Consider the following 15,024-nt stretch of genomic DNA (forward strand, 5'->3'; position numbering starts at 1 on the left):
GACAGTTAATTCATTTTGACTAATGCCATTTTAGGGACACTGACCTGCTGGTTCAACTTCATATCAACCTAGGTGTCAGTATTTCTCCATTAGCATTTCCAAATATCTAAAGCAGCACGAATCTGCACACCTACAGTATTGCGGATCTTCCATCTGATACACAATGTAAATTAATGCTGCAAGACATGTTAGGGGCATATTTATCACACTTTCACGCAGTGCTGCAAGCCACCTTGGAAAGGGAAAGGGCCTAGTGCCAACACAGGCACCCTTGCACTATGGTGCAAAGGCACCTGCGGTGTAGGTAAGATTGTTTTTGTGCCGGAGAGGGGATCTTCCTTCCTGCACGAAAACAATCCCCAGAGGCATTTTCCTCTTTCTAAATGTGCAGCAGAATTCAGCACACTTAGAAGGAGGAAACAGCAGGGATAAATTAAGATATTTCTCATTGTTGTGCCTCCTCTGGGGAGGTATAGCATTTTGAGGCATTCCTAGGTTTACCAGTGTTGGTGAATCTGGAAATGTGGCAACATCCATGAGTGTTGCGTGGGAACACCCACGCTCAACCTATGGAACGCCTCCTTGGGGCAGGGTAAAGAAACACATCAATCTGCCTGCGTGGCATTACTCCAGATTTATCAAGCCGTGCAGGGCCACGCAAGGTGGTATTGCATGGATTGATAAATCTTACTTTGGTGTTGTGTCGCTCCTGATAACCCCCCTTTCAAAGGCAACGCAACACCTTGAAAAATACGCCCCTTAGTGTGCAGGGCTGAGAGGAGACCTCTTGCTTAAGCATGGGCGGAATTTGCCAAGTTGCGCAAATTCGTAATCACGATTCGCAAAAATCTGCCAAATTCCACGAGCTTGCGAAATGTTTTTTGCGAGTTCGCGAGATTTTTTTACCACTTCAGGAACGAGAACTTGCGCATGCAGTCGCAACAGTCGCAAACATGTTGTTTCCACTTAACCAGCCTGCTCGCGATGTCTTTTTCCTGTTTCGGGTCGCATTGACGTGTTTGCATTTGCAATTTCCTGTTTCGGGTCGCAATGACGTGTTCGCAATTTCCTGTTTTGGGTCGCAATGACGTGTTCGCGCTCGCAATTTCCTGTTTCGGGTCGCAATGACGTGTTCGCGATCGCGGCATCGCTCGGCCAGCTACCAAACTCTCGCAGCGCACGCGAACAGGGAGGAAAACTCATCAGCGAACGCAGAATCATGGTAAGTCAATGCCGCGTGCGCGTGATTGTATTTTTGAAGCGCGAACAAGAAAAAAAATCTGCCAACTCGCAAATTGCGGATTTTGGGGCAATTTCGCGCGATTCGCGGATCACGAAATTGCCCAAAATTCACAAATTCCGCAAGCGGAACGAATTTTCCGCCCATACTTACTCTTGCTCAAAGCTTCCCATTCCCCTCCTGCTTGAAAGTGGCACCTGGCTGATCAGTAGCCCTAGAGGGAGTGGAGAGGAGGCCAAGGAGGAATAAGAGGAGAAACAGGAGCAGGAAGAGGTTGATCCGAAAAAGAAGATGCGGCAGGAGAAGGGCCAGAACAACAGAATATGTTGGGGCTCCTGATGGAGTAATGCTGACTTGCCCTGGTTATTAATTTTGAGATCACCGATTCATGTCCAGAAACAGCCCAGTAAAAAGTCACATTGACAACGCGCACTGCACCAAGCAAAGTCACCCCCTGCAGGATTATTTATTTAGGATTCTAAGCATCAGTTAATATCAAGAAATGAGGCCCCAACTCCCAAGTACCTGGCAGCATCACTTCTCTGCAGCAGTGAATGTGTCACACTTTGTAGCAGCTTCCAAGCAAATACCTCCCTCACCCCCCTCCGCCCCCCACGTGTCCCACTCCAGGCCTGAACCATTTGAAAGAAAAAAGGAAGTTCCTCGAAAATGTAATTGTAAAGTGATGAACACAAGACTAACGAACTAAGCAGCAGACAGTCCTGCACAAAATATTAATTTATTATAAAATAATGTATAACCTTTGGCCTGTACAACAGTATAAAATTGCATTTTCAAGAAAAATTACATAGACCATGCCTCGCCCTATGAGATGAGAACAACTACGCTTTTCGATGGCTCAGTTTAAAACCATAATTTCCTTTAAGAAATTGGAAACCATGAAGAGAAAGAGGGTGAATCATAAGCAGAAACCAATGCAAAAATGTGCCTTGATTTCCAATTGACTGCTTTGTGGATGGCAGCAACAAAAAAAAGTTACTTTATTTCCTAGGTGTTATTGCCACAGCTTACAGACTCTTCAGCTCAGGCTCTAACTTTGGGGCGGGCAGAAAACAGCAGTAAATGCCTGACAAAATGTGGGCATTAAGACTGGTAGCACCCATCCCTTAAAAAGTCTTTTGTTTCTGATTGCTTCAAGTGACTGCCAATGTTCCTAAAATGCTAGCTTACAACAGTAGCTAGTACCAGACTTCTAAGCATTCTGATTGGTTGAACTAGTCTTAGCTCTCTACACAGGGTGCCAATCTGCAATATAGTGTGGTCATGCTCTTGAAAAACTTCATGAAATGTACAAATATGCAATCCTCTGCGCTATCATAAATGAATAAAAAATAAAAGATTGAAACTTTAAAAGCTCCGCACTTATCTTGCATTGCACATAAATCACAATATTTTATATTACTGTACATTAAGAAATCTACAATGTTTACATTTTCCAAATGTGTATCAGAGAGAGCCTCTGAAGGGGTTGAGTCTCAAATGATGGAGAAGTGTGGCTGAAACAACACAAGGCCCCTCTGCATCTCCGGCCTAAGGGTCCTGCCTGCTCTGTGCTTTGTGCCCGGGGTGCCCACACTGTACTCTTCTCATCTGCTGTGACGGTGGTCAGGAATGCTTCAAAATGTGTCTTTATGCGACAGTCTTTGTAAGCCCATCAGCCAATATCAGCGTGGGTTTAACCATTTGATGCCCGCCGTCCGAATGGACCGCTCTTTCAGGATCTCCGCCTTGAGGTCGTTCCCATCGCCGGATGCCATGCCGTGCTCTGGAAGGGGAAACATGTGTTAGTTCATATAGAAATAACATTAATACCATGCTGTTGTTTAACACACAATCTAAAACTAGTCACTGGAATGGGTGCGCTGTTCATACACTGTGGACTGATAGATTTGTCCCAGTGCCTAGAGGTCAAGGCAGGACAAGGAGCGCCCCAGATAGTTCAGGTCTACACAAGATGTGTATGTTCTCCATCAGTTCTGCTATTGTGCAAAAACCCACCTTAAAATGTCTGCCTGCACCCAAAGCACGGGAGACGTTCCTCCTTATCGCCAGAAATGTGTCCCATAATACCACAAAGCCGTGGTCACACAGACCACCTACGGCAGTTGTCCGCCAGAGCGCAAAGTCCTGTAGCAAACTCTGCCCAAAACTAAGAGACCAATATAAGCAACTAAAGGTTAGAAAACTGTAGAGCACTGTCTTTTCCCAGCAGGCCCTTGACAAATTGGGCAACTCCCAGCCTGCTTGTAGACCTTAAAATCTCTCCCTGGGCAATGCCCTCTGCCTGCCTTGTTGCATGTTATCTTAGCAGAGCTCTGCATGGTGCTGTGTTGGGTTGTAGTCCAGGATATCGTGTACTGGATTTCACAGCTGAAGAATATCGTGACTAAAATATCGAGGACCAAATTATTGAGGAAGTGCGTGCATATAGATTAGCATAGATTTACTATTCTTAAATCTATAACTACATATCTTGAAAATGTGCATATCGTGAAGGCACATATATGTAGAGCTAAGAATTTAATATTTACTCTTACGCATACACACTTGTTTATATTTTGTCCCACCATATTTTGGCCGCAATGTTCTTGAAACTCGAAATTCAGTAGGCGATATTCTGTACCTACACTGCTGTATTGTCATTTTCATCAATCAATCAATCAATCAATCAATCAATCAGCATTTGTAAAGCACAACTCTGTCACCCCAGGGAATACCTGGGCGCATTTGCATGGCCTTGTGACTCTGTTGGGCTTGACTACTTTTGTGTGCAGGTCTTGAGGACTAGATCACAGACCAGGGCATGTTTCTGTTTGCATAGAGTAGTCGGAAGTGTAGGGTCTATGTTTCCATCAGTGTGGTTTGTCATGTGATGGAGAATCTTTCCCACCTGAGGCACGTGTCATCTGATGGATTGGGTTGCAGAAGGTTTATGTGGTAACTGAAAATATTATTCTGATAGTTTGCTATTATGGCTGGTTCTGTTACAAGCTCATCGATTGCTCAGGGGTGTACCTATCATTAGTGCAACAAGTGCTGTGGCATCAGGGACCTAGAGTGTAAGGGGCCCTCTGTGCCCAAATTATGGTTGCATTTCACCACATAGCTGGGCACGGGGCTATTTTCCTTGCTTGCAACAGAGCCCAGGGCACCCTAAGAACATCAGTGTAATAACCAAGTATATAGAATATTTGAGTTGCGCTGTGTGTTTGCACAGTGTTCCTGTGTGCAGGGATGAGGGTGGCTCTGCACACCCATGTACAGCCCCACAAAGGGTCAGATCAATCATACACAACTATATGGATCATCTGAGTAGGTTGTCTGGGTGTGAGATGTTCTACTTATACTGTAAGCAATCCAAACACCGCAGTGTTTATGTGTACAATGCAGTGTAGTGCAGTCCTGGGGGGCGTGTGGTATGCTATAGAAATCAATCAATCAAACTGCACTTGTAAAGCATAGCTTATCACACGTGAGGGTATCCAGGGCTGGGTTATAAACAATTAAAGTAAATGTATTGCGTTATAAAAAGTTAAAGTAAATGAATAACTTGGGAGGAGGATGTAAGATACGTTTGTGTCTTTGTGCTTCAAGGGGAGGGTGGGCGGGGTCTCTGAGAATGAGCTATATAATTAAGGGCTGTGGTTAAAGGACACAGGCAGAGAGATGCTGGGTAGATTAGTAAGGGCAAATAAACCCACTACATAATTATGAAAACATTTGGATAAAGTGCTAGGTTTTCGGAAGTTCCCTGTTTTTCAAATGGTTGCTGCATCCTCATACATAGGAGCATGAGCCTTGCTAGACACCATGGGCCTCATTTATGAAAAGGGACGCATCGCTGCGTGAAAACAGCGATGCGTCACTTTTCATGGTGCCCTCCTTGTGACACCAATGATGCGTCATATTTACAGTATGACACATCATTGCGCAAGGAGTAAAAGATACGTCAGTATTTCTGGCGTATCTGCATGGCGCAAAAGTGACGCATTGCTGGGGTGTGTCACAAAAGTGACGCAACTCCAGCAATGTGTCCTTTCACATGGGGCAAGCCCCATGTGAAAGGGCCTGTGTCAGTCTTACGCCTGCTGTGAGGCAGGCGTAAGAAATTGACGCATTTGCGTCCTAGAAGTTGCGCAGTGAAATCTTTTAGATTTCACTGCGTCACTTCTATGACCTTTTCTTGCATCAGAACGCCCCCCCTGCATACATTATACCTGGTGCAGGTATAATGTAGCACAGGGGTTTACAAAGTGACGCATCTACCTAAATGCTTCACTTTGTAAATATGGTTCAACAAGGCACATTTTTTACACTGCTGGTGCGTCACAAAAGGTGACGCACCGGCGGCGCAAAAGTGACGCGCAGCCTCATAAATGAGGCCCCACAGCTTTACCAGAAGTATACCTGCACACTATGCTATACATGTAAGCAAACCTTTAAGTCAGAGGTTTGAAACCATGCAAAGCCACTTCCAGTACAAAAACAATCCTACATGCAACAAAGGCACGCTTGAACCATGGTGCAAGGGTGCCTGCATTGGCGCTAAACTCCCAAAACGGTGCAAGGGAAAAATACAGGAATGCACCGTATTACCTTAAATACTGCACATTCCTGCCCAATCCCTCTCAGGCAGTGCAGTGCAGCAAAGTGATTTGCTGTGCTGCACTGTGTGACTTCCTCATAAATTAGACCTTTTACGTTTATACACCAAAGGCCAGATGTATGACTTTAGTGGCTTAGGGCACACAGGCAGTCATCTAGCGGAGCTCCCCAGCCTCACAAGGACGAGCGGGACTGAGCTGTGTCTATCCAATACAGTGCTTTCATGTCCTTTTCCCTTGCGTGGGTGCCGTTTTGGTAGCCTAGCGCCAATGCAGGCACCCTTGTGCAATGGTGCAAGAGTGCCCGCGTTGTAGACAGGATTGTTTTCTGCAGGAAGGGGCACCTTACTGCACAAAAACAATCCTGAGCGGCTTTTCCCTCTTTCTATGTGCAGGATGCAGCACACATAGAACTAGGAAAAAAACAAGGAAAAAAAATACTTTTCCTCGTTACTCCTCACCTGGGATGGCGTATCTTTTTGGTGCATTATCAGGTTTACAATGTCTTGGGACTGTGTAAAAAAATATAGGAGTTGCATGATTCGCACTTTGTTGCGCCATATTTTTTGAGACATTCAAAGCCACAGAAAGTGGCTATGAGTGGCTTCAAACATATGACTTAAGGCTTGTATTACTCTTGCACCACGTTGCGTGTGCAAAAGCGATGCAAACAGGGTCATAAATATGGCCCCTCTGGTTTTGCAATCAGGAACAAAAGTATTGTAATCTGATTTAGCACTCGTTTTACTATTTACATAATTAACAACAGAGCAGGATAACTTGTTGGCTCTATTCTCTACGATACTAGAAGATAAAATGGTGCAAAACTGATGTGCTCTATTTGTTCCACCAACTCAAATTATCTATATTATAGCCCCCATATCACTCACTGCAATGCATCTGGAACACTAAATATTCATGTATAAAAACTGATTTAATAATTATTCCTAGATATCGGCTTGACAACATTGTGTGATCTTGGGCAAATCCCTTAATCTGCCAATATATATGCTCCTTTATCTGCCCAAATAGGGAGCGCTTAGAACATGCCTAAATGCTAGAATGTATTGATAAACTTAAATAAACAAGACATTTACATGTACTCTCTCAAGTCCAGGGCCAGTCCTCACCTGAGTGAGAAGAGAGCTTTCGCTTGTTTGTTGATTTCGGGAAAGCCAGCTGGAAAAATGGAAACGTCAGACACTTGCCCGTGACTCTGTCGCAAATCCCAGATTGGCACTTGCACGTCTCCCGACACTCTATGCCATAGGTACCATAAGGACACTCTGAAAGAGACGAGGATGAATTGGGAAAGTTAGGAGTAGCAAGCCACCCTGTCCTTGTGGGACAGCATAATAAAGTTCACATACAGAAATATCACATGGCAATTAACATAAAATCACAAACAACATAACGTGACTTAGCATAATATTTAACATGACATACCATAAGATCATTAAGTCTAGAAAGCCTCCGGATCACTCAATAAATATTCCACAAATCCTTTACGAAAACATCTGGGGGCAGATTTATGATGCCCTTGCGCCTCTTTGCGCAGCAATTGCGTCACTTTATTTGACGCATCTAGGAGATGCGTCACGTTGTAAAGCCCTGCGCCATAAGGAGGCGTTCCTGCGCAGGGGGGAAGGGGGCGTTCCTGCGCAGGAACGCCTCCTGAAAGTGGCTGAGTGAAATCTATGAGATTTCACTCAGTCACTTTCAGGCCAATGCTGCGTCAAACCCCTGCGCCTGCTTGAAGCAGGCGTAGGTCTTGACGCAGCATTGTGTAGATGGGGCACCCCTGAGCCTTGCTGGAGCTGCGTCGCGCTTTTAACGCAACTCCAGCAATGCGCCACCTTTCCGGCACAGATGCGTGACGCATCTGTGCCGCTTTTGCACCACGGTGCGCCGCATTGTAAATGCGGCGCACCATGGGTTGCGTAGCTGTGCCGCACTGTGGCGCACATTAACTGGCGCATCCCTGGGGATGCGCCAGTTAACATAAATCTGCCCCCTGATCTGGTAAATAATTCAATCGTATTATTACATCTCACCAGTTCATATAGCATCAATAAGCTTCGTACTGTGTCAGAACAGTCCATCTGCACTGTTGCAGAAATAGGTTTCCAGATACAAAAAGTGACTTGCCCAAGATTACACGGTGTGTCTGACAGTGAGAAGCCAGGATCTACCTCCTAGCACTCACTTTCACGCACAATGGTCATTAACGCGTTCACCAGGCACACAGCCTATTTCGGCACAGTACTTTGCTTTGGAAACGCTTGACATGAGTACAACTATTTTAAAGTGTAAATTGTAAAGGGCCAAATTGCTAAGGGATATAAGACTACGTAAAATAGACCACTTTTGGTAATCTTTTAGGTGCTCCTATGTGCCTTTGTAGAGCCAAAAAAAGAATAAAATGAGAATATGTGAGGCATATTTATAGACAATTAGAACAAATAGAAAGGACTTTATCATCTTTGCACTTCTACTAACAGGGTGTTGGACATTTTGTGAGTGTTTCACAACTGTGTGCAAGAGTATATCAAAAAAGTACATCTGAAGTACTACTTTTCATTCTGAAATGTTTTTGCAAATTTGCCGCTCTGTGTTATATTTTAAAATGCATGTGTTGTGCAAAAACAGTATAATAAACCAGGGGTGTGTATAGCACTTCTCTGAAAATGCCCTTCTTTAAAATAATAGTGTATTTTCTTTACCACCAGTCATTAAATTTCAAATGTTTGAATCCTTCATAGAAAGCTCTACAAATGGAGAGCTAATGACTTACAATACACACATTACCCCTTTGGTGCCCACTTAGGAGGCCACTGAAATTATGCAGCAAGGGAGGACCAAATTAAAGGGCAGGGGTTATTACATTATACAGAAAGAAAATGCTAATTATGTGGCATAATGCGCTACATTTTGTGATAGAATCGGAGCCTTTTTGTAATTTTTACAGATGTTAACACTATTTAGACACCGGGGCAGATTTATGTTAACTGGCGCATCCCCAGGGATGCGCCAGTTAACATGCGCCACAGTGCGCCACAGCTCCGCCACCCATGGTGCGCCGCATTTATAATGCGGCGCACCATGGTACAAAAACGGCACAGATGCGTGATGCATCTGTGCCGGAAATGTGGCGCAGTGCTGGAGTTGCGTCGCAAGCGCGACGCAGCTCCAGCAAGGCTTGCGGGTACACCATGTGCACAATGCTGCGTCAAGACCTACGCCTGCTTCAAGCAGGCGCAGGGTTTTGACGCAGCATTGCCCTGAAAGTGACTGAGTGAAATCTCATAGATTTCACTCAGCCACTTTCAGGAGGCGTTCCTGCGCAGGAACGCCCCCCCTGCGCTGGAACGCCTCCTTATGGTGCAGTGCTTTACAACGTGACGCATCTCCTAGATGCGTCACGTTGTAAATAGGGCGCATTGTTTGCGCCGCAGTTGCGTCAAAAAAAGTGACGCAATTGCGGCGCAAAGAGGCGCAACGGCCTCATAAATCTGCCCCTTAGTACTTTTTTACAATAGGCAACTGAAAGGTAAATAGTCAACCTTCGTAAAGTGCCTTCCCTGACACAGCAACTTGTGTAGCCGCATTTTTTGTACCTTTTGATCAGTCTGAGCTGAAAACAATATTTTTTCTTAAAATCTGCAAAATATGCAGCAGATGAGAGATTATCGCAATTGGGGCAAATCCAAAACTATGCAATAAATGCTGCGGTCATGTAATCGCCCAATCGCAGAGGGCCTGCTAAAAAGCAATGGCCATCCTTTCGTTCAAACGTCAGGAGAATACGATTGCCCCATGCAAGTGTCACACTCTATTTTGTACTACACCCAGAGCTTAATTTGAGCCAATGCTGCAGGTTGGGCCGAACTCCACTCCTTTTTGGGGACGGACAAAAACTTTTCCTCCTCAAACTTAGACTTAGAGCAAGCGAGAGAAAAATACAAAAGAAGGAACGGAGGAAGAAGATAAAGAAGGAAAAACAGTGATAAAGGGAGAAAGTAGGGTTGAAAAAGAACTAGAAAGAGTGAAATAAAGGGGCAGCAAGTGTAGGGGTGGAATAAGAAGACATGTGGTGAATGTGCATCCATGATAGTCTGCAATCCTGACGTTCCACAACGATGGCTGTCAGTTTCGGGCAAAAACTTTGGGGACTGGCACTTATGAATCAGGAAATTAAGCCCTTCCTACACCCCGGACGGTTTTACCTGGGGTGTCAATATGGGATGCTTTATCATGGACCTTCGGGTACCCATAATATGAATGCCGACCACAAGGCAGCACAATGGCTACACGCCAGCACTAAGACCGGCAGGTGACAGTTTCTAACCTGAGTAGGATTCACTGTCCCTTTCATACCAACCAGATCAGTAAACGAGAGCAATACCTTGTGATCCCCTGGAACCTCAAATATATCGAAGAGTTCCAAGGCAGGTGTGGCCATGTAATGCAGCCTTTTTTCATTCTGATGCGTGTATCACAGGTACCAGAAGGGAGAGGAAACAATTGAAGGCTTTGTGAACTACAGACACCTGACTAGGTACAGCTTGAGATTCCTTTGGCATTTCAACATTGCTAATATATCCAATATATACTGCCATTCGTATACTTCAAGTGTGTCCTCACTACTCTATGCAAAAACCTGAAATACCTATGCATTATTACTTCACTTGCTGAAACATGAACTGCCTATAAAGCCAGTCAGGGAGGCCGTCCACCGTGAGCGTGATCTTTACGGGGCCTCTAGGCGCTCACCTCTGCACACGCCGAACTCGTCGCCAAAGTCGTCCTCCTCGGAGTAGAAGTGGCACCGGAGCCCCGGGCCGCACTTGACGCCGTCCATGCCGGAGACGGTGCGGTAGCAGGTCTCCCCTAGCGCGGCGGCGCACACGCGGCAGCAGCCGCAGTCGTCGAGCACGGTGCGCTTGCAGCGCGCCGTGCTCGTGCACTCCTCGCCCGGGCAGCTGACTGGGCAGTCCACGGCGTAGGGCGCGGTGCGCGCCGCCGGCCGGGCAGGCAGCAGCGCGACCAGGCAGAGCAGTGGCAGCAGGCGCTCCATATCCAGGCGGCAGCAGAGAGTGGGTACCGGAGACAGCGCGCAGACAGGTGCAGGCGGAACCGAGTACCGGCTGAGAAGTGCCCGGCACACAGCTCCAGCCGCTTTATACCCGCCCGCCAGCAGCATCCCCTGCGCACTCCAGGATGGAGGCTGGACCAGTCTCCGCTGCCATCCAGGAATTGAAATGCCTCCACTGATGTCATTTGTTATGTTGAGGGGGATGTTTTGCTCTAGTGCGAAAAACTCTTTCACATCCTCCTCAGATGCTCAAGGACGTCTGTGAGGGAAAAAAACGCAAGGAATGGTGTGTCCCGCATACCAGCCTTCGGGAAGGATTGTTCTCTGTCAGCCGGCGTGCGCTGCTTTTAGCATCACTTTGTTCCGGAGGAAGAATTCCTGACTTCACACTAAGGATGCGAGCCGGTGGGACCGGGCGGAAGTCAGGGTGCTGAGGGTTCCCACAGAGAGAAGGCCGCTCTCCTACTGCAAAGGGCAATGCAGAACCGCGCACAACAGATGGGCTTCAGTGCAGTATAGGAAGGGCCTCTGGAATTATGTGGCAGGGAAGACCCAACCTATGCTTATGGAAGGACCTCTGGAACTATATGGCAGTAAAGGCTCAAGATATGCCGCAAGGCCTGACAAAATCAAGTGTCGATAAACAGCAAATTGTGTGGAATAACACTGATCTGTGTCAGAAGTATTACGTTAAGTTGTAATAAAATAAACAATTAATACTGTCTGCGCAAAATTGTACCTCATTCATGGCTATATAGCACCTGAATGCAGCAATTAGCGACTGAATAAAACAGTTAACCCTTGCAAAGAGTTTGCCATTGCTCAGAACTACTAAACCACTTTCTCTTTGTAGCTCGAGGCAGAAAATGCTATGCCACAGAATCACGCAATTCTAGTGCCCTGAGTAGAGATAACACATCTTGAGAAAATAGCATTACAATCCTAAACAAATATAAATCTGCCCCAAAGATTATCTCCTGGCAAAGAATGCAGATATTAAATTGTGATCCCTCACCCACTGGTGAATGTGTAGATTTCCTTTATTTTGCATTCATGTGTCCGCATGTATTTGTGGTGTATATATATATATATATATATATATATATATATATATATATATATATATATATATATATATATATATATATATATATATATATATATATATATATATATATATATATATATCTCTATATCTATATCTATATCTATATCTATATCTATATCTATATATCTATCTATATATATATATATATATATATAGACATATATGTATAAATATAGATATATATTTTTTAATTGCAAAACGACCTGTGGAGTGCGATCCGTTTGTTCCTCTGGTCTGGAGGAATTGTGTGGGAAACTGTGAGCAGTGTGGTTCAACTGCAGGACGCCGCACCCAAAACGAGCGCTGCAGAAGCGGCAAACAGAACCGGAGTGGGAGTATATATATATATATATTGGGATTATTGAGAAACTTGCATAATTTAGAGAATGGTGAAACTGAGGAAATCAGCACCCAAGAACTGGCCAGAGAGGAGGGGTATAATATTAACCAACCAGCTGAAAGCCCATTCAGGCCACCGTCAACCTTTAACCCCATCATGCCTCGTGACTCCATTGATGTCTTTGCAGACCGAGTGATTGATGAAATAAAAAAATTACAAAAAAAGACCATGAAATCTAGCAACAAACCAAATGACAAACTGCGACCATATGTCACCCTTATGAAAAAATTAAAGAATGAAAATACAATAATAATCAACAATTCGGATAAAGGGGGCAATGTGGTTTAATGGAGTAAAAATGACTATATTGAAGAAGCCAACAAACAACTGGGAGACACCTCCTGCTACTCCAAAATTGACATGGCCACATCCAAAAAAATCAATGATTCTTATCGCCAGGACCTGCATAGATGGAAACGGGATGGTCTTTTGAGCAAAGATGAGTTCAAATTCCTCTACAAGGAGCATCCTGTCCTACCCAACATGTACTTAATACCTAAAGTACACAAACAGCAATCACCAGTGCCAGGCAGGCCGATAGTATCGGCTATTAATAGTGTTTTCGAAAACACCTCAAAGTACATTGATTTTTTTTTACAGGAATATGTGGTCGGACTTCCTGCTTACATCAAAGACAGTACTGACTTTCTCTACCGATTGGGACAATGTGTTTGGTCTGATGAGTCCTTACTAATAACATTAGATATATCAACCTTATACACCAGCATAGTGCATACAGATGGTTTACGCGCTATGAAGTACTATTTGGACAGACGCCCTGTTGAATTACTGAAGCACAGCCTAATGCTCATGCATATGACAGAGAAATGTTTGAACAATAATACTTTCCTGTTCAACAATGATGTGTTTCGTCAAACAAGAGGGGTCGCCATGGGGTCATGTTTCTCCCCCAGCTACGCGGGGCTCCACGTAGGCTGGTGGGAGGAACATGTCCTCAGGGTGGAACACAAAGAAATGTGGTCCAATAATGTACAACAATACTGGAGATATATCGATGATATTTTCATCATTTGGCGAGGGACTGAGGAATTGGCCAGGCAGTTTGTTGAAAACATCAATGTGAATCATCTGAATCTCCATTTTACAGCAAACATTAGCAGTACCACAGCTAGTTTTTGGGATGTGAAAATTGACATCATGGGGAATGAGGTTGTCACCAGCCTATTCAGGAAGGAGACTTCCGGCAACTCAATCCTACATGCGTCAAGCTTTCACCCTAACCATACCATTAGGAGCATCCCCTACGGGGAGTTCTTACGCATCCACAGAGCCTGTAGTTGCCCTATTCTGAGAAACAAATGCCAACAAGAAGCTAGGGCACGTTTGATCTGCCGTGGATATAAAACAGCTTTGTTAGATTCAGCTATGAGGAGAGCTAACCAACTCGTGAGATTGGATCTATTGCACCCTGATAGAGATAACAACGTAATTGCCACACAGTCAGGAGACACTAACACTTCTAGACTTATCACAGGGTACAGCCGCTAATCCAAACAGATAACAAAAATTATCAAGATCCTTGTGTTAGCATACCGAGCACTACACTTAACAGGCCCAACCTATCTGAGAAAAAGATTCTCTCTCTATGCTCCCAACCGCCCTCTCAGATCAAGCAATCTTCATCAAATGGCGGTACCAAAGTTCAAATATAGCAGGCTTGGCGGACAATCCATTTCTGTTAGAGCAGCGAGAGCTTGGAATACCCTGCCTCTGCAACTGAGAACAGCCCCTTCCATAATGGCATTCAGGAAAGGCTTAAAAACCTACCTCTTTAACACCAATGCCTAATGGCTGCCCCTCTTTTGTATTTACTGTGATCTGTCCCCTTCTTTTTCCGCGCCAGGATACTATACTATTTAGTAACAGAGCGCGTTACAAAAGCCTCTATAATAATAATAATAATAATCAAACAGCAGTGGCCCATCATTTTATCTGATCAAGTGCTCAGAGACATCATGCCTATAACACCAACTGTGACATTTAGGCGAGCATATACCATGCACAATGACTTGGTAAAGAACAGTCCCGAGACCATAAAGGCCAACAAATGGTTGTCCCCACGCAGGGGTTTCTATTGTTGCAGCTCATGCAGAGCTTGCAAATTTGGTGTAAACACAAGAACATACACCACCCCTTTTGAAGTCAACCCCGTCCCCCTACGTGACCATTTTACTTGCCGCACGGAATTAGCAGTATATGTCCTCACCTGCAGCTGCAATTTGCAGAATGTAGGTAGCACCAAACTTCCGGTGCATCAACGAATATTGCAGTACCTCCGTGCCATTTTACATGCCGATCAGAGCTACCCGGTGGCCCGACATTTTCAAATTGCACATAACAAAAACTTAGCACATTTGAAATACTATGTCATTGATGCTGTAGCCACCAATAGGAGAGGAGGGGACTATGAGAAACAACTGCGGCAACTTGAGTCACGTTACATAGTTCTTCTCAACAGCAAGAGCCCGGGGGGTCTTAACATGGGGAGACTTACACAATTTCTTGTGAGCTAATCCCAGCTGTCTGCACTACCAG

General features: G+C 44.9%; 1 protein-coding gene across 1 annotated transcript; it reads right to left on the bottom strand.

The window, feature by feature from the left end:
• Positions 1-1,963: 1,963 nt before the first annotated feature.
• ESM1 (endothelial cell specific molecule 1) lies at positions 1,964-11,025 on the bottom strand. The gene is made up of 3 exons (XM_086962944.1): positions 10,639-11,025; positions 6,996-7,151; positions 1,964-3,026 (listed from the first exon to the last, which is right to left on the bottom strand). Exons 1-3 carry the CDS (start codon positions 10,940-10,942, stop codon positions 2,926-2,928), a joined length of 561 nt encoding a protein of 186 aa, XP_086819070.1. The 5' UTR covers positions 10,943-11,025; the 3' UTR covers positions 1,964-2,925.
• Between the last annotated feature and the right edge of the window lie 3,999 nt (positions 11,026-15,024).

This window comes from Lissotriton vulgaris, chromosome 3_1 (genome assembly GCF_964263255.1).
Source record: "Lissotriton vulgaris chromosome 3_1, aLisVul1.2, whole genome shotgun sequence".
In the NCBI taxonomy this organism is placed as follows: domain Eukaryota; kingdom Metazoa; phylum Chordata; class Amphibia; order Caudata; family Salamandridae; genus Lissotriton; species Lissotriton vulgaris.

Bases quoted from the DNA above. Each gene is read 5' to 3' on its own strand.
- ESM1 (XM_086962944.1), bottom strand. From the start codon at position 10,942: ATGGAGCGCCTGCTGCCACTGCTCTGCCTGGTCGCGCTGCTGCCTGCC. The intron at 7,152-10,638 runs GTGAGCGCCTAG...CGTCTCTTTCAG, and splicing joins CGAGTTCGGCGTGTGCAGAG to AGTGTCCTTATGGTACCTAT. The intron at 3,027-6,995 runs GTGAGGACTGGC...TTCCCCTTCCAG, and splicing joins AAAGCTCTCTTCTCACTCAG to AGCACGGCATGGCATCCGGC.